Genomic DNA, 19106 nt, shown 5'->3' with positions numbered 1-19106 from the left:
CCAGGCGGGTCTTGAACCCTCAGGCTCAGGCAATCCACTCACCTCAGCCTCCCAAAGGCATGGGATTACAGGCTGAGCCACCAAGCCCGGCTTGAAAAAGTTTTCAGACGAGAGAGGTGCTGGCTGCGTACCATTGCGAATACACTAAATGCCACTGAATTATACACTTTAAAATAATTCTGTGAATTACTCTTAATACTAAAAAAGAGTCTAAGAGCAATTGATTTTTTTTAGCAGGAAGTAAGACACCTACAAGACCACGCAATAAACGCAGATAGGTAACATTTGAAGCAAAGTGGTGGGCTAAAAAGTTGAGCTGTAGTTTAATCCTCATGGCTTCTGCCTTCTCAGGGAAGTTGGAAATGTGGCTATTCAGAATAAGGAGAGAGGGAGGCAAGTAGTAGGTGAGTTTATAGGAAGTAGCCAAGCTTTGGGATGAGGAGAGAAATATTACACAAGACAAATAAAAAGATTGACATTAATGCTGAAGGCCCAGCTGGGAATCTTCACCCAAAGTAAAGAACCTTGAATATCAGCCATTTTGTTATTGTGAACTTTTAAGCCTATTCTCCATGGACTTCATTCTTCATAAAGATTCCCACAATCCTTACTTACTAGGTATTAGTATCTGTTCCTACCAGATGAAATACACTTTTCACTCATCTGCCTCCTTTCTTTTACAGAGGTTGTTCTCCAGATTAAAAAAAATCGACATCAAGCACCTACAAAGCTGTTTTCCTTTAGTTCTTAAAATACTGTTTAATTAATATCCCTTTCTTTCCTAAGCTCTTCTTTGTTATCTAGTCTTCTTTATGTACTTTGTTATTTTTTGTCGTGCTCAATGTCATTGAAAATAGCCTAGTTTATTGGAATAATTGTGTATTGTGTTTGTTGCATTTCCCTTGGCTTTGCAACCAGTTTCTAAGGCTCCTTTAAAGACTGCATAAATAGACAAGATGGTGTAAGAAGCAGGTGATTGATAGTGTTAATTACAAGTGTTGGGGTTTTTTTGTTTTTGTTTTTTGAGACAGGAACTCACTCCGTTGCCCAGGCTGGAGTGTAGTGGCGCAATCATGGTTTACTGAAACCTTGAACTTTGAGTAGCTAGGAATACAGGTGCACACCACCATGCCTGACTAATTTTTTTTTTTTTTTTTTTTTGAGTTGGAGTCTCACTGTCACCCAGACTGGAGTGCAGTGGCCGCTCCCGGCCACTGCAGCCTCGACCTGCTGGGCTCTGGTGATCCTTACGCCTCAGCCTTCCAAGTAGATGGAACTGCAGGAGCATGCTACCACGCCTGGCTAATTTTTGATTTACTGTAGAGATGAGGTCTCGCCTGCCAGGCGGGTCTCGAATCCGCGGGCTCAGGCAATCTACTCACTTCAGCCTCCCAAAGGCGCGGGATTACAGGCTGAGCCACCGAGCCTGGCTAATTTTTTTTTTTAACATTTTTATTTTTTGTAGAGAGGCCTCTTGCTGTGTTGTCCAGGCTAGTCTTGAACTCCTGGTCTTTAAGCTGTCCTCACCTTGGTCTTCCAAAGTGCTCAGATTACAGGGATAAGCCACTGCACCTGACCTGCAATTGTTGCTGAGACAGAGTTTACTTTTGATTTCCATCGCCTCTTTCCCTTTTTAAACAAATAACTTTATTTAGATACAATTCACAAACCACAAAATTCACCCTGTTTAAGTGCATTGCCTTTCCCTATTTAAATGATTACCTTAAGACTCTGAGGTTAACCCCCCTTAAAACTGTGGGATGATTTTGAAAAGACTGACTGACTCTTTTGAATTGTTTTGGTTTTTTTTTGAGTTGGCTTCTTACTCTGTCACCCAGACTGGAGTGCAGTGGCCGCTCCCGGCCACTACAGCCTTGACCTGCTAGGCTCCGGCAATCCTTCCACCTCAGCCTTCCAAGTAGCTGGAACTACAGGCGTGCACTACCACACCCGGCTAATTTTTGATTTATTGTAGTGATGAGGTCTCGCCAAGTTGCCCAGGTGGGTCTCGAACCCGCGGGCTCAGGCAGTCCACTCACCTCAGCCTCCCAAAGTGCTGGGATTACAGGCTGAGCCACCGAGCCCGGCTGAATTGTTTAATCTCAAGATCACTCTGAGGAGCACAGCTTCTCTCTGACCCTTTAAACAATTCTGTTTTCTAGAAGTGCATCCTCCTGACTTCCCTAGTTTCTTTTTATACTTTCTAGATTTTTTTAGCCAAAAAGATCTAAATGAAACGGGAAAAATAAAGTTGTTTTCCTCAGTTTGTCGGTGTGATGATTTTATTTTAGTCACCATGAGAGTCTGCTCTCATGAAGAATCTGATTATAGAAACATCAAATGATTATAGAAATATAGAAAAATTCTTTCCACATTTAATTGGATTATATTCCCACTCTTCATAAGTGAATAGTGATGGTCTGACTTAGTTGAGTTCAGGCAGCTGTTATCATTTGAACTGAGAATATTGGGTGTCTGTTTCAGGTTCCAATACATATGAAGAGGCGGCTGCTTATATTCAGTGCCAGTTTGAAGATCTGAACAGAAGAAAAGACACCAAGGAGATCTATACTCACTTCACTTGCGCCACAGACACCAAGAATGTGCAGTTTGTTTTTGATGCTGTTACAGATGTCATCATTAAAAACAACTTAAAGGAATGTGGGCTGTATTGACAAGTGTGGTTTGTGAAAGGTAAAACTTCAGATAATCTTGTTGTGGTGCTACAGTGATGTCTCTTAGCTTTGTACACTTTCTCTAATTGCGAATGTTCTTCTCTTCTAGTTACTGCAGTGTGGAGTGTTGAGAGCAGACATCTTTTGCAGTCTCATGGGGCAGCTGCAAGCAAGAACGGGACCAGGGAATGGCAGCAGCATGCAGAACCTTAACACTCTTGAGCACAATCTTCTGTATTAGGGACCTTTTCAGTGATATGAGATGCTAAAGTCAGACATTGGAATTGGAACAACTATAAAGTATGATTCGACCTTCAGGACATCTCTTGGATTTCATAATCTCAAATGTTTCAGCAGATGTGGGATTGAGGTGCTGCATTCCAGAACTTTAATATGTAGCTTACTTTCCCCCCTTTCTTAACAAACCACCAGTAGTTCATTTTTAAAGTTTTTTCACCAAGAGAAGAATAACTTTACTAAATTTTATTTCTTTGTTTGCAAAAGAATCTTTATTAAAACAATCTTAACTATGCATATGATGTGACCAGATCATCTTGAAAATACTCCTCTTAGTAGGAACTCTTTGTTTTTAACTCTTGATATGGTCAGACTATAGTATTTCCATAATTACTTAAAATTATTTCCAGTTACTGGGGCTATAAATATAGCTTTTTTGGATACAATTTATGTTACTGTCTTGCTCAGAGTACCATTTTGGTTTCTAAACAGTAATTAAATTGGAGAGTTCTTCAGTGAGATTCTAGCTCTCTCTTTAAGCTTATGGTTGAAGGTTCAGCTTGTTAGTGTTGATTACTAAATGACTAGATAAATGCTGATATAGTGTGATAAAGTCATCTTCTTGGATACAGACACACCTAGGACAGCTGCCAATCAGAAATGCAAATTGCTAAATTCCAAACCAATGACTGCTGCTACATATCTACTAAATTGACCACTTTGATTATTGTTTGTTTGTCTCAGTCGTATGGAGTTTTGTACAAGGTGCCCCTTGTTTCCATCTTCATGCCCTTTTCTGTTGCGAGCCATCCAAAGTGTATTAACAGTGCATGCTTTTACTTTGTAAATGTGGTGCCAAATCCCTGTTTGCCATTGTTTTTACTGTAGCGATGTTAACTGTAGTAATCCTTAGTCAGTATGTTCTTTTGCTGAAACTGTTGCCTTTTGGTACTTTTTTCCACTTTGTCATGTGTACAGATTTTAATCTGTTATAGTTGGCAGCAGTATTAAAATGGTGAGTAAAGAGTCCAGGTTTGCTCCTGTTTGTAACTACTCTTTTCTAGAAATACTGTCTTCTGTTTCTTTTTGCCTCTGCATAGTATGCTTTGGCCTTTGAGAATGGGCTTAGGTAGAAGGGTTTCCTGAAGATTAGTCCTTTGGTGTGTTAGTTTTGTTGACTCAGGTTATACGTCATATCTGTGTTCAAGTGATGTGCAGGCACAATTCATTTTCTAGATTTACATTTTGCTTGTATGGAGAGCTATCTTCACTTCAGCCTGCAGATCCTTTTGTGTCATGTACAGCAAATGTCCTTAAATATTGAATGGTCCATTGGGGAAGGCAAATGAAGAGAATGCGTTTTGAGCGTTTCACATCAGTAGTTGGAGCAGTGCCTTTGGGGTCCAATCTTTTTGGATTGGATTCTATTTCATCTTTTGATGTGACCTTTCACTAGTTTAAAAAAAATAAAAGTTGGTGGTCATCAAAGAAAGCAAGCCACAGCAGTTCAGTGCCTTTACTGGTATTTTTTTTTCCATTCTCTTTCTGGAAAATTACAACTATGCAGATAATAACACGTATTATCTAACAAAATTTTCTTTAGGTGTGGGAAACCTTGATCTGAAAGAAAAAATGATGGGCTTCAGTTGGTGATTGACTCAGTACCCACAATGTAAATAGGGTTAATGGTTCTTATCCATTCTCAATATGTCTTTTCCTTATTGTATTGTGTAATATAGGAGCATCTGGAAATGAGAACTCGTGGAATATTGTTTTCAACTGTAGCCTTTTCTGTACTCTGGACTAATGGAATGGTGTTGTTGATAATCTAAAATAACCAATAATCCAAAAAAGTTCTTTTTTCTTTGAAATGCATTTTGTATTTTCATTTGAATGTGTCTATTTGATATGTTCATGTTAATGAAACACAGTAGTTCCCCACTTCTCTCTCTGTACCATTGACATTTGTTCTCTGTTTACATGAAGACAATGCTTACTCTACCATTCCAAGTAACTTACTAAATTATCTGCATTCCTTGAGGACACGGGGAAGCAGTTTAGATCAGTAGTTTTCAAATATAACTTAATTAAAAATCACTTGGACTTAGCTGGGGATGGTGACTCATGACTGTAATGCCAACACTTTGGGAGGCAGAGGCGAGAGGATTGCCTGAGCCCAGGGTTCAGGACCAGCCTGGGCAACATGTTGAGACCACGTCTCTACAATAAATCAAAAAATTAGCTGGGCATGGTGGCACACACTTGTAGTTCCAGCTACTTGGAAGGTTGAAATGGAGGAATCACCTGAGCCCAGCTGGTCAAGGCTGCGGTGGCCGGGAGTATGCCACTGCACTACTCCAGCCTGGGCAACTGAGTGAGACTGACTCAAAAAAAAAAAAAATCACTTGGACCCTTCTCAGAGATTGACTTTTGGCTGGTGGGCTGGCAGACTATAGTTTTTTTTTTGAGTTGGAGTCTCACTCGGTCACCCAGACTGGAGTGCAGTGGCCACTCCCGGCCACCGCAGCCTCGCCTGCTGGGCTCCAGCGATCCTTCCGTCTCAGCCTTCTGAGTAGCCTGAATTACAGGCACGCGCTACCACGCCTGGCTGATTTTTTGATTTATTGTAGAGATGAGGTCTCGCTGCCCAGGCGGGTCTCGAACCCGCGGGCTCAGGCAATCCACTCACCTCAGCCTCCCAAAGGCACAGGATTACAGGCTGAGCCACCGAGCCTGGCTCAGACTATAATTTTTAAAAGGTGATTCAGCCAGGCTTATGAATCACTAAATTGTATTTGAAATAAAAGATCTTTCCTTATGGCAGGGCAAGAACATGGATGAGACATCAAATCTACTAGCCTGAAAAAAGAGGATTGACATTTATAAATCAAAGCAGCTAAAAATTGGCCTTGTGTGTTTTCTCTGGAGAATGCTGGAGATTTGTGATGGATAATGTTTCAGGTGGCTAGGCTTTGGACCATCTAAGAAGTCAGCGTATATAAGAAAATTAAAGTTTAATGCATAAAGAACGGTAAACAGACCTTAGGAAGGATTGCAGCAATAGCTTTATTTTGCTGCACTTCGCCTCCTAATGAAAGCCTGGGGCAGTAGAATTGCCATCCATTAGTCTCTGTGTAGAGAGGAGCATTCTCCTTAATGGACAGTCTTCCCTAGCTGTATACTCTCAGCCTTGCAATGAATTTTGCCTCCTGGCATGAAAAATCACAAAAACCTTTAGAATTATTCATAAGAGGATCATTTTGGACAGTTGGAATTCTTAATCTCTAATTCACAGTGCATCATTTAAAAATTTTCACTGAACTGCTGGTTTTTCTGGTTTATTCACTTGCCCTGTATTCTTATATCTTGGCCACTATTCTCTGTGTGTAGCTGTGACTTTCTTAGGACATTCTTGCTTGACCTGACTAGTTACTTAATATATGTATTCAGAATATGCTTAGCGTGTGTGACATAGTTCTGGAGTTTCCTGTTCAGAACTCCTTGCTGTATTATAGTTATAATTATATTATAACTATTGTATTATACAGTGAAGTCAGTCTCTCGTGCCTATTAAAAACCTACCATTGATTTTTTTTTCCCCTTTCACGTGCTCAAAAAAATCCCAGTCCTCTACTCATTTGCACAAACCTAAAACAGCATTAATTTCCTCCGATTTTTGTTCTTGTAGAATCTTTCCTTTTCATATGTAATACTGGTTTTAAAAACTGTGATCTTCATTTGCTAGTGCTGCCAGGTAATCATCATGTTCTACTTCAGGCTTTATAGTACAAATCCGAGGTCTGGCCTAGACCTCCCACAGCTTTCCACATAGCTTTATGACCATCACATTTTGTTATATTGTTCCCAACAAGCACAAGAGAAAAAAAGCAGGCTGCCTGGAGATCTGAACTTTGATTTTGCTGTTAACTGTTAGAAAGTAAAAGGAAGGACTGGGCTCGGTGGCTCAGCCTATAATCCCAGCACTTTGGGAGGCCAACGAGAGTGGATTGCCTGAGCTCACAGGTTTGAGACCAGCCTGGACAACTTGGCAAGACCTTGTCTCTACAATAAACCAAAAATTAGCTGGGTGTGGTAGTGCCTGTAGTTCTGGCTACTTGGAAGGCTGAGGCAGAAGGATTGCTGGAGCCCAGCAGGTTGACGCTGGGGTGGCTGTGAGTGTGCCACTGCACTCCAGCCTGGCAGACAGAGTGAGACTCCAACTCAAAAAAACAAAAAGTAAAAGGAAGGTCTTAGATGGCATTGGAGAACTAACTTCCAGGTTGGTCAAGGTCTTGTCCTTTTATCTTTAGTTTTTAGGATTCCCCTAGCCTCAGTTCTCTCATTGCCTTTTATGAGTTACCTCTGCTGAGGACAACATACTTCAGAACAAGTCAGGGCAGGATGATTTTTTCTATTATGTCAGGCCTAGGCCTGGCCTGACTCAAGACTTCTCAGGAATAAGAGGTATAATAAGAAATGTTAAACAGCTGTAGTTACCTGGGGTGTGTGATTAAATAGGACCTAATACAGGCTGAGTATCCCTTATCCAAAAGGACTGGAAGTGGGTATTTGGGTTTTTTGGGTCTTTTTTGGAATATTTGCCTTAACTACTCACCAGTTTAGCATCCCAAATTTGAAATCTAAAATGCTCCAATGGTGTTTCCTTTGAGTGTCATGTTGGCACTTGAATTTTGGAGTTTGAATTTTCAGATTAACTTATATTAAAGATAACACAAATATTAAGCAACTTCAGTGAACACATAACTTCAAAATCACTAGTGAAATGACTGCATTATTTTTTGTCAATAAGTAAGAAGTACCTTTTGTATTATACATAAAGTGCTTTCCACCAAAAAAATTAGGACTATTTGGTCAATGAACATTCCTACATTTTAGATACAGAATATTTATCTTTCATATAGAATTAAGACAAAACAAGAAACTTAGCATATCCATACATTTATTTGTATTTCATTTTATTTCACTGCATTTATGCAGTGAAAAGTGAAGGATACATCAAAATTTTTTTCTCATTATAAAGATGTGGGGTACAATTCAGGATTAGGTATACAAATGTTGATTATGCAGGTACACTTGTTGACGAGGTGTGCCCCTCCTTCCCCTAGCAGTTTCCCTCAACTGCCAATTCCACCCCCCTCCCCTGACAATTTCTCACTACTGTTAATCCCTTTCTTATACTATTATAATTGTTCAAGATCCGCTTATGAGTGAGAATATATGGTACTCTCTTCTTTATTTCTGTGATAGATCACTGAGTATGATCGACATCAAAACCATGCAAGTTGCTGTGAAGTCCATATGTTTGTCCTTTATGGCTGTGTAATATTCCATTGTGTATATGTACCACATTTTAAAAATCTAGTCCAGCTTCGATGGGTAGCATGCTTGGGTCCATGTTTTTGCTATTGTGAATAGAGTTACAACAAACATGTGTGCAGTTATCTTTTTTGTAGAATGATTTGAGTTCCTCTGGATATATTCCCAATAGGGGAATTGCTGGGTCATATGGAAGGTCCATTTCTAGTTCTTTCAGAAATCCCCGCACTGTCTTCCAAAGAGGTTGCACTACTTTGCATTCACACCAGCAATGTAGAAGCATTCCTTTTCCTCCACATCCTCACCAGCATCTGTTGTTGTTTGTTTTATTAATGATGGCCATTCTTACTGGGGTTAAGTGGTATCTCAGTGTGGTTTTGATTTGCATTTCTCTGATGATGAATGAGACGGAGCATTTCTTCATGTGTCTGTTGGCTGTCCGTATATCTTCTTTTGAGAAGTGATACATCAATTTAAAGTTAAAATCTTATGACAGGTGACTACATATAATGACATGAATATTCATTTGCAATTGGTGGGTGAAGCAAAGCTAGCTGACTCTAAACTATAGAATGGAAGTCTTTTTGAGATACCTTGGTAAGAGAAATGATCGAGACACATGTAAAAGTCTTTGTATGCCCAGTGCTAATGTCTTCTCTTCTTGAAATCTAGTGGGAATCACCAAGTAGCAGGAATAATAAAATACTGATAAATATTAATACACTGTTGGGATACACTATCTCAATGTAGTCACAGTCACTAACTAAGATCTTTGACAGCTGGAATATTAAGTTGTGTACAACCTGGTTTATCTATCTCCTCCTATCCTCTGGATCCTCCCCCAACACAAAATATCCCTTGTATTATCCAGACGTTTTTACCAAGAGGCTTATTTACATGTAAGAGTTTGCAGTAAACATAACAAAACACAAGAAATTACCTGTTCTTCCTGAACATCCTTGCTCCTGTAGGATAAAGGCCCTGAGACCTCTCAGAATATTATGAAGTTGGAAAATTACATGGAGGGGCGGGGTTCTGGTCTTTTCTCTACTTGCAACTAGCTATGAAATCTTGTGTAGGTCACTTTTAGTCTTACCTCCCCCATCTGTTAACCAAAGATGGACTAGCCTAAATTATTCCTTCTAGCTAATAATCTGTGGTTCTCATCAAGGAGAAATAACACTTGAAAAGTGCTTTGTAAATGTTCTTTATGATACTCAAGATGATACTGCACTAGAAAGAAAGACAGCACCTACAGATGTATTATTCATTGTGACTATGGTGGTCTTTTCTCAGCATCCCTTTGCCCATGTTCACTTTGAAGACCTGAAATGAAGTTGAACTAGAAGTTGTGCTAAAACGTGAAGCAGGGTGAAAAGGTGTTTGCTTTGTTATACATTTAAATCCAGTTATCTGTTTTCTTTTCATACTAGTGCTAACTTTTTCATGACCAAAAGGCAGCTTCCAGTGTGTCTGTTGACCTCACAAAATGTCTTCATGCTTTTGCCCAGCAGGACCACAGAGGCTTTGTCTCACTTGCAGTCCCTGCCCAACACCGAAGTCCTGCTGGAATCTGTGCTCCGAGGGCTGTGCTGGGTAGAGAGGGCCGTGGGAGGTAGGAGCTCTTCACCCTTCACCACCTTCTCCACCCAGCATGGCCGGCACACTGTGGTCTACGGCACATCTCCAAGTAGAGTGGGTTTTGGATGCTGGATGTCTCGCCATGGGGATGGGGAGGAATACTCTGACTGGGACTATTTAGTATACATGTAAGTGAATTTTATCATCAGAGTAGGAACTGTTACAAGTTAATGTGTTGTTTATATTGCTTTTAAGACTGAATTTTCTTGATGCTTTTATCTGGTATCCAGAGAAAATATAGAGGCAAATTTCCAATTATAGTGTATTTTTTTCCCATTTTAAAAATTGTGGTAAAATATGTGTAACAGAATTTACCATCTTAATTATTCTTAAGTATACAATTCAGTGGCATTAAGAACAGTCACACTGTTGCACACTTTAACCACCATCCATTTCCAGAACTTTTTTTCATCTTCCCCAACTGAAACTCTTGTACCCACTAAACAGTAACTCCCCTTTCCTCTACTTGCCTTCACCCCTGGCAGCCATCATTCTTCTTTCTGACGCTATGAATTTCACTGTTTTAAGTACCTTATATAAGTGGAATCAGACAATGTTTGTCCTTTTGTGTCAATCATACTTTATTTTGGTTTAAAGAAGAAAAACTCATGAGGTTTATATGAGATGTAACCTAATTTACATTTGGTTTATTGTCAGCAGTGTCCTTTTAGCCATGCTAGGGAAGTGCATTAAGGTCTCTGCCCTCTAAGAATATGAACAGAAAATCATATCTTCAACAAGCAAAGTCATTTTTTTGTGTGTGATTTTGTGCTATTTTCACATTCCATTTTGAGATCTGTTTGTCTCAGTTTGGAGATGGTTTTGTTAAATATCCATGATTTAAGGTGGTACAACAATGAAAAACCAAGGATTTGGTTGGGAATGAGAGGCACTTAGAAGAATGGGGAATTGGCTTTGACTTTGTAGTGTGTGGTAGGCTGTTGGTAGCGTGATGTTTCCACAGGCTTTGAATCTCGAAGAGCTGGAGTTCTTAGCAGTATGATTTTGATGAAGACACTTTACATCCCTGGCCCTCTGTTCCCTATCTATACATTGCTAGCAATAGGCCTGGAATATTTTTAGGTTCCTTCTAGCATTAACATTCTAAGGATTAGGGTAGCAGTGCCAGAAAATAGGGTAGAATAGTTGTTTCTGACCTTGTGACAAAAATGAATTCCTGATGGCTTATCAAGGTACATAAAAATCCAGCACTGCCGTGTAAATTTAAAATGAGGCAAAAGAAGAGAAAGACAGCAGAGTGTGGCTTAATTTTGGTTTTAATCTTTCTTAACAGTCATTTTATACAAAAAGTACTTTTCATGAACACAGAGTGCTTATGAGGTAAAAATAGAGGAGAAGTATAAATGCAACTTTTCTCTAGCTGTAGCAGTGTAAGGTTTGGGAACAGCCTTTGAATCTGACAATTAAGCTAGGGTAAGGGTTAGTGCCTCTTTTGGAAGCCTATCAAGAGCATTGAGGTGAAGTCCTACCTTTACCCAGAGGAAAGCCACGTCTGGACCAGGTTTTTCAGGAAATTATTCTGACTTTGTTCTAAGGTACAGGTGAATAGGTGCCCTGGGTCCCAGAGTTTTATTCCAGGTAGACTCGTCAGAAGAGTTTTAGCTTGAAAACAAGATGAATGTAACCAGATCCTACCCTCATAAGAAACAGCTGTGGAATATGCTGCTTTAAAGTGCTACTGTTTTACCCCCAAGATGAACTGTTTACAAAGTGTTCATACAAGGTGACTTTTGTGAATTTGTTTATAAGCCATCTAAAAGTTGGGATATCTAGGCAGGTGCGGTGGCTCACACATGTAATCCCAACACTTTGGGAGGCAGAGGCAAGAGGATTGCCTGAGCTCAGGGGCTTGAGACCAGCCAGGCAACTTGGCGAGACCTCGTCTCTACAATATATCAAAAAATTAGCCAGGTGTGGTGGTGCATGCTTGTGGCTCCAGTTACTTGGAAGGCTGAGGTGGAAGGATCTCCTGAACCCAGCAGGATGAGGCTGTTATGGCCATGGGCATGCCTCTGCACTCCAGCATGGGTGACAGAGCGAGACTCCGACTCAAAAAAAAAAAAAAATGTTGAGGTATCTACCAGAAACAGAAGAGGACTAAAATACAACCCTGTTTGATTCTGTTGGAGATTTCTCAGTGTTTTGCCAGAAGACCTGTCCCACTGGCTCTGCTTTCCTTCTAGTTACTGTAGGGCAGGCTGTGTGTGAACATTAATAACTCAGGATCCCGTGTTGACTTTTGCAGTTTGGACCATAACCCATTTCTACCTGGATTCAAAGACCAAGGAAAAGTTAACAAAAGAAGTAACAACCATGTGCTATTTGAGGGGAGGTGGAATTGTGTTATATGGAGATAATAAATGAGATGAATTACGTTTGGGGCCTAAAAAGACAAAATCTTAGCTCTGGTGAAGGTTCTTAACCCAGGTCTTCAGAGCTTCAGAGAGGCTATGGATAGACTGCATTTGATTCGGTTTTCCCTGAATTTTACGCATTTAAAAATATTACTCTGAAGAGAGGTATGTGGTTTCATCAGACTGCCAGAGCGATCCATGAAATTGAAAGTGAACGAATTGTTGATGGGCATGCCCAGTTTTTTTGTTTGGATTAAGTTTTTAAACCCTCAGTAGCCAGAGTAGTTTCTCTGGTTATTCTCTTTTTAGGGAATCAGAAAGACTATTAAATGAATTTAGTTTCTACAGCTACAAATACATTCTTCAGGGTTTTTCAAGCTCATCTGGCTCTCTAGTATTAATGTTGCTAGTAGCAGCCTACGTGTGAATGGGTGTTTCTGCCAAGGAACAATTTCCATTTTAACTGACATTTTCTTTTACATACTAAGTCTTGGATGCCAGGAGCTTTCCTCACTAGTAGTTGTAGATGCTAAATCTGTACTTGACTTTACCACCTCCTGTCAAGATAAATGCAAGCTGCTTCTCCCCACTGAGGAGTTCAAAGGAGTAATTTACTGGTTGGCCCATTTGGGGAGATGTTTTCAGCCCGCCTCACACAGACCCAACTGTGCTTAAAAAGAGCTCAGCTGTCTTTGTTTGTTCTTCTGAAGCATGAGGCAGTTGAAATGAGAATTTTAGAATTTTAGTTCTAAATTCTATGAAAGAGAAGTGGCAGCAATAAAATTGAGAGTGTGTTGATGTCCTCTAAGTTTATTCAGAAAGTTACCTTGTATAGCTGAGCAACATTTATAGAGATAATGGAAACTCAGTCTGTTGAACAGCCTGTGGGGCAGAGGTATAATCTGTGCTTAATAAGGATGACCGGTTTTGGATGTGTGCCTTAGAAACTTAGCAAGTTCATGTCCCTTATCCAGTGAGCCAGATCTCTGAGCTAGGCACATAGGAGTCTGTTAGTAAAAAGGGAATGGTAGGTTTATTGAGGTTTTATTTATATTGGTTTTTTTGCAGACTGTAGGGAAGGCTTGGCGTTTTGCTTGGGTTTATTCTACAAACCAGGTGTTGAATTTAATAAACAGCAGCTTTTAAATTGTTTCTTTCTGTTACCCTGACCAGAGCAGCTTTTCTGCACCTTCCCTGCAGTCATGTTTATGCTCCTCAGCAAAGTCCTGTTTTATATTTAAAGGACTCGAGACTCAGAAATGAAGTATTCACATTTTTGTATTAAGTTGCAAAACCCAAGTACTGAGCCTTCTGCTCTTTAAGCTGTCCTAACTTGAAAAGAATGTATGAGACCCATTGCAGACTCCATCTCCAAAGGGGAATGGATTCTTCTTGTCATGATATATTGATTATAATTTTCTGCTTGAAATTACCCATATTTCAAGCCTGTTGATAGAATTATACCTGAGGAATGGTGAGGATTAGAAGAGCCCACAATCCTTGAGGTTTTCTTTGATAATAATATCCGTAACTGCATCAAACACAAATTTGACATTCTGTGTGTCTGTAGCACAGGTCATGTGACTGTAGATTTCTTTGACATCTTTTCGCATATTGAGGTCAAGGAACTGGCTCTTGATATAATTCCCCGCGTCTTCATAGGAGTTGTTCCCTAATTTCCAGAAAAATAGTGAAGAAGTGGGTAAGTTAACCCTTCTTATCTGTTCACTTACTTTTTAAGTGATTGACTTGACCTTGAAATGTTGTGCTAGACAATTGTAGTTAGGGGCCTCCTTTGGAGGAACGGTTCTCTCTGTTGGACTCCAGTGTTTCTCACTTGAACAGAGAAACTGAGCAGAGTTGTCTCTATGAGTCTGCTTTTGGTTTCTAGTAAGGAACATTCGAATAGTCAGTGGCTCTCTTGCATCTAACATCTGTTCTCTTTGAGAGAATCTGGATTTAAACCCTGTAACTGGCTGGGCACGGTGGTAATCCCGAACTTTGGGAGGCTGAGGTGGGTAGATTACTTGAGCCTAGGAGTTCATTGGGAGGCTGAGGTGAGTGGATTGCCTGAGCTCGTGGGTTCGAGACCCGCCTGGGCAACTTGGTGAGACCTCACCTCTACAATTAAAAAAAAAATTAGCCGGGCGTGGTAGCGCACACCTTAGTTCCAGCTACTCGGAAAGCTGAGGCGAAAGATCACCGGAGCCCAGCAGGCCGAGGCTGTGGTGGCCGGGAGCGGCCACTGCACTCCAGTCTGGGTGACAGAGTGAGACTCCAACTCAAAAAATAAATAAATAAATAAATAAATAAATAAATAAAATAAATGGTCAAAATGGTAAATGCACAGTGGTAATCCCGAACTTTGGGAGGCTGAGGTGGGTAGATTACTTGAGCCTAGGAGTTCAAGACCAGCCTGGACAACATAGCAAAACCTTGTCTTTACACACACACACACACACACACACACACACACACACACACACACACAGCAAAACCTTGTCTTTACACACACACACACACACACACACACACACACACACACACAAACACACAATTAGCTGGGTGTGGTGGCACTCGCCTATAATCCCAGCTACTCAGGAGGCTGAGGTGGAAGGAGCTCCTGAACATGGGAGGTCCAGCCTGGGTGACAGAGTAGGACCTCAGCTCAAAAACAAACCAACCAACCAACCCTATACCGATGTCCAAGTGTCTGCCTTAAGACAAGTTCCTTTATGTCACCGTGGCCTAGGAAATGAGGCAATGGCGAGTCATCACTAAAAGGCCCTATGATTGTCTCCAGCCCCTGGCACTTACCGTCATATTCTGGAAAACAAATGCTGAGATGGACTTTCTTGATTTTTTCCTCAAAGAGGTCCTTCTTGTTGAGAAAGAGGACAATGGAAGTAGCCGCAAAGAACTTGTGGTTACATATGCTGTTGAACAGATGCAAAGACTCATGCATACGATTCTAGTAAGAGGAAACACCACGGGAAATATCAGATTTGGCTTGCGGGACATCTGCCTACTTCCTGTCCTTGTTCCCTTTGAAGAGACCAGTGTTCCAAATGAAAAAGGAAAGTCAGGGAGCAGCTTCTCCCTTTTTAAGGTTGTGGGGTAAAGCCAAAGAGAGCTGGGTTCATTCTAACCCTGTATCTATCATTTTAATAGCTGTGTGACTTGGGGGAAATGATTGAGCTTTTCTGAGTCTGTTTTCCTATCTCATAGGGTTATTATGGAAGTTTGAATTCGGTCATGTTTGTATAGCCTCCATTGATAGAGACTGGCATGTAGGTGTACGATACATGTGGTGCAGCTCTAAAGCAGCCAGGGTGCAGCTAAGGACTTTGACACTCCGTAAGTACTGCCGACAACGGTTTGAAACAAGGCCTGAGTTAGCGTGTGCCATTTGCATCTCCAGGATGATATCAATAGGTTACTGTCATGGGGTCCCAGATCTCAGTGTGGGTCACTTTGGTCCTGGTGCCACGTGGTGGGCTAGAGAATTTGCCAGTGCCATATGACAAGCACTTCTGCTCTCCCATCCCCTTCTCTGGTTGCTGCTTTGCAAGGGTGAGAAGTGGGTTGTCTATCTGCGGAGGTTGTCCTGACCAGTGCCTCAGCCCAGCCTGCTTTTAGGGAGCAGACTTTAGGGCTTTGAAGTATGCTACCATCTGACTTAGGCTCAGTCTTCTCATCTAATAAAACAAGCACAGTCTAACCTGTAGTCTCTTCTTTTTTTTTTTTTTTTTTTTTTTGTCGGAGTCTCACTCTGTCGCCCAGACTGGAGTGCCGTGGCCGCTCCCGGCCACCGCAGCCTTGACCTGCTGGGCTCTGGTGATCCTTCCGCCTCAGCCTTCCAAGTAGCTGGAATTACAGGCGCGCTACCACGCCCGGCTAATTTTTTGATTTGTTATAGAGATGAGGTCTTGCCAAGTTGCCCAGGTGGGTCTTGAACCTGCGGGCTCAGGCAATCCACTCACCTCAGCCTCCCAAGGCACGGGGTTACAGGCTGAGCCACTGAGCCCGGCTAGTCTCTTCTCATTGTTAATACTCCTGCAAAGATCTCATAGCCTCAGGGTTAAAGACGGAAGAGATCTTGGAAAGTTAATAGCTCTAGGAAACATTTGAGTTAGAAGATACTCAGAGTGCTCCACTGAACTTTAAGAAGGGAAGAGAACTGGACTGGCTCAAAGATAGGAGTATCCCTTTCATCAGGAAGCTGTGGGCCTCCATTTATGAAGCAGATATTTATGTGAAGTTAGTGGTTTCCACGCTTTTGACATCCTCTATTCAACTCAGAAGGTAACTGGCTGGACTCTGACACTTGGCCTGCAGGGCCCGTGCCTTGCAGAATTCTACAGGCTAGCCGGGCTCGGTGGCTCAGCCTGTAATTCCGTGCTTTGGGAGGCTGAGGTGAGTGGATTGCCTGAACCCGCGGGTTCGAGACCTGCCTGGGCAACTTGGCGAGACCTCATCTCTACAATAAAACAAAAATTAGCCAGGCGTGGTAGCACGCACCTGTACCTGCTACTTGGAAGGCTGAGGTGGTCAGATCGCCGGAGCCCAGCAGGTCGAGGCTGCGGTGGCCACTCCTGGCCACTGTACTCCAGTCTGGGCGACAGAGTGAGACTCCAACTCAAAAAAAAAAAAGAATTCCACAGGCTAAAGAAAACCACTTTTAGGTGGCCTTCCAATTTATTTGAGTAGCTGCCAACTTAATTGCCGTGTGAGAAACCTGGCCTGCTAGTCTCTCCCATTGACATTCGAGACATTTTTAGGTTTCTAAGTGAGCTGTTAGTGGTTCAACCCTTCTATTATGTTGCAGTGAAGATTCACACCATATGCTATTATCTCTGCTCTATCATTTTCATCTCCTGTCCTTAAGCAACTTGGGAGAGTACTAGGTGCAATTCCTTTGCTTTGCCTGGTTGATGATCCCTTATCGCTTTAATACTCAGCTCCTCTGAAGAACTTTGTGATGTCCAAGTGATGTTTGCATGTCTAATTTGAGAACAAGCTCACTCTCAGTAAATCTGGAGCTCTGAAGTGCTAATCCCCGCAGAAGAAGTTTTTCTAGAATGTTGTGCATGAGACATTGACTGGTCTGCTAGAGGACTGCTAGACTATTAGTGTTAGCTGAAATTAACCAAGTTAGGATATTGAGGTGACACAGGCTTAGAGTAAGGACTGTGGGGAGAATTCATCCTAGCAAAGCTGCTTGATGCAAAGGCCACTCACCACTTCGTCATCTTCCACCAGCACCATGTCGTAGGCACTGAGGGCTGCACAGAAAATGATGCAGGTGACGCCCTCAAAGCAGTGAATCCACTTCTTTCTCTCTGATCTCTGCCCTCCCACATCAAACATCCTGAGGGAAAAAGCAGCTATTTTCGTGGGTATGCCCGACATGCGACCACATGCCGCTGGTGTTCACCCCAAGATGTGGGGGAGGGAAAGAAGGAGAAGTAGAACAGTCACTTAGATTAGGCTTCAGCAAAGGCCAGGAATTTCACAAGTGTGTCTGAGATGCTTTTGGGGATTCCACCTGTGTGTCTGAGATGCTCCAGCACACTGTATACTCACCTGAAATTCAAGTCCTTGACGGAAAACTTGGTCTCAATGATGCCTGTGGTTTTGACTCTGGATCGTAGCACATCTTGCTCAGTAGGGAGGTAGTCGGGGTTTGTAATCCGTTCTAATTGGTTCAGGTAGCTAGAGGAAAGCGATTAGCATTTTTCACAGCCAAGGCTAAAAGAGGTAAGGACTCTTACCCAAAGTCACATAGCGAATTAGGTGACAGAACCAGTTAAATTGAGGGTTCTCTCCTTCAAACCCTCATGTGTCCTTTCTAAAGGCAGCGGGGATGGGCTGAGTGACAATCCCATTTGAGGCAGAGGTTTCATCTCATTTAAATCAAGTCAGATAAGTTTTCCTTGGGTTTCACCCAAGATTTAGTGGTTTCAATGGATGCTGGAAGTTCTATCCAGAGGCAGTAGATTGAAAGAGACTTTAGAGATGTGAATCAGTGCGATGATTTTTAATAATAATTAAAAGGTGACTTTTTAATATCCTGACTCAAACTGGGTTATCTGAACACTGGTTTGGTGACACTTGACGATACTGGAGAATTATAAAATATTTAGGTATGATAGATTAAAAATAAGAATCTCCATATTTTAGAGATCCATAATAATATTTTTAGAATGAAATAATATCTGGGATTTGTTTCAAAATAACCTAGTAGGGGAGAGAGGTCAAATGAAATAAGAATGGCCATGAGCTGATAGATGTTGAAGGTAGGTGATTCATGGATATTACTCCACTTTTGTGTATGTTTGAAAGTTACAATAAAGAATTTAAAAAGTGGCTGGGCATGGTGGCTCATGCCTATAATCCTAGCACTTTGGGAGACTGAGGTGAGAATATTGCCTGAGCTTACAGGTTCAAGCCCAGCCTGGGAAACTTGGCAAGACCTCATCTCTACAATAAATTAAAAAAAAAAAATTAGCCCGTCATGGTGGCACATGCCTGTAGCTCCAGTTACTTGGAAAGTTGAGGCAGAAGGATCACCTGAGCCCAGCAGGTCGAGGCTACAGTGGCCGTGAGCAGTGCCACTCACTGTACTCCAGCCTGGGCTGCAGAGTGAGACTCTGACTCAAAAAATAAAAAAATGTAAAAAGTGTGTAAAGCAGGAGGAAGGCAGATGTGAAATGAGGTGACTGATGGCTGAGAGGGCAGGTCACTTGGCACGAGTGCCTACTATATTCCATGCATTTTCTTTTTCTTTTTTTTTTTGAGTTGGAGTCTCACTCTGTCACCCAGACTGGGGTGCAGTGGC

At 41.6% G+C, this 19106-nt stretch overlaps 2 protein-coding genes across 3 annotated transcripts in view; one reads left to right on the top strand and one right to left on the bottom strand.

The window, feature by feature from the left end:
- Nucleotides 1-3943, top strand: part of GNAI3 (G protein subunit alpha i3) — a 42220-nt gene extending 38277 nt beyond the window's left edge. The window contains exons 8-9 of the mRNA XM_008061112.2: nucleotides 2485-2694; nucleotides 2785-3943. Of these exons, the coding sequence (XP_008059303.1) occupies nucleotides 2485-2675 (191 nt within the window). The 3' untranslated portion in view covers nucleotides 2676-2694; nucleotides 2785-3943. The remainder of the gene's footprint in view (nucleotides 1-2484; nucleotides 2695-2784) is intronic.
- Nucleotides 3944-13533: 9590 nt separating this feature from the next.
- The window catches only part of GNAT2 (G protein subunit alpha transducin 2), a 19184-nt gene continuing 13611 nt past the window's right edge, over nucleotides 13534-19106 (bottom strand). Inside the window, exons 6-9 of one of the 2 annotated variants that reach the window (XM_021713956.1) lie at nucleotides 17852-17980; nucleotides 17507-17636; nucleotides 15083-15236; nucleotides 13534-13937 (exon numbers count right to left, since the gene is read on the bottom strand). In XM_021713956.1, the coding sequence (XP_021569631.1) occupies nucleotides 13747-13937; nucleotides 15083-15236; nucleotides 17507-17636; nucleotides 17852-17980 (604 nt within the window). In that variant the 3' untranslated portion in view covers nucleotides 13534-13746. The remainder of the gene's footprint in view (nucleotides 13938-15082; nucleotides 15237-17506; nucleotides 17637-17851; nucleotides 17981-19106) is intronic. The other variant, XM_008061110.1, reaches the window with a different exon arrangement.

The sequence above is a fragment of the Carlito syrichta genome, unplaced genomic scaffold, assembly GCF_000164805.1.
Source record: "Carlito syrichta isolate Samal-C Ts95f unplaced genomic scaffold, Tarsius_syrichta-2.0.1 Scaffold305096, whole genome shotgun sequence".
Lineage (NCBI taxonomy): Eukaryota > Metazoa > Chordata > Mammalia > Primates > Tarsiidae > Carlito > Carlito syrichta.
This window is presented reverse-complemented; position numbering and strand designations above follow the sequence as displayed.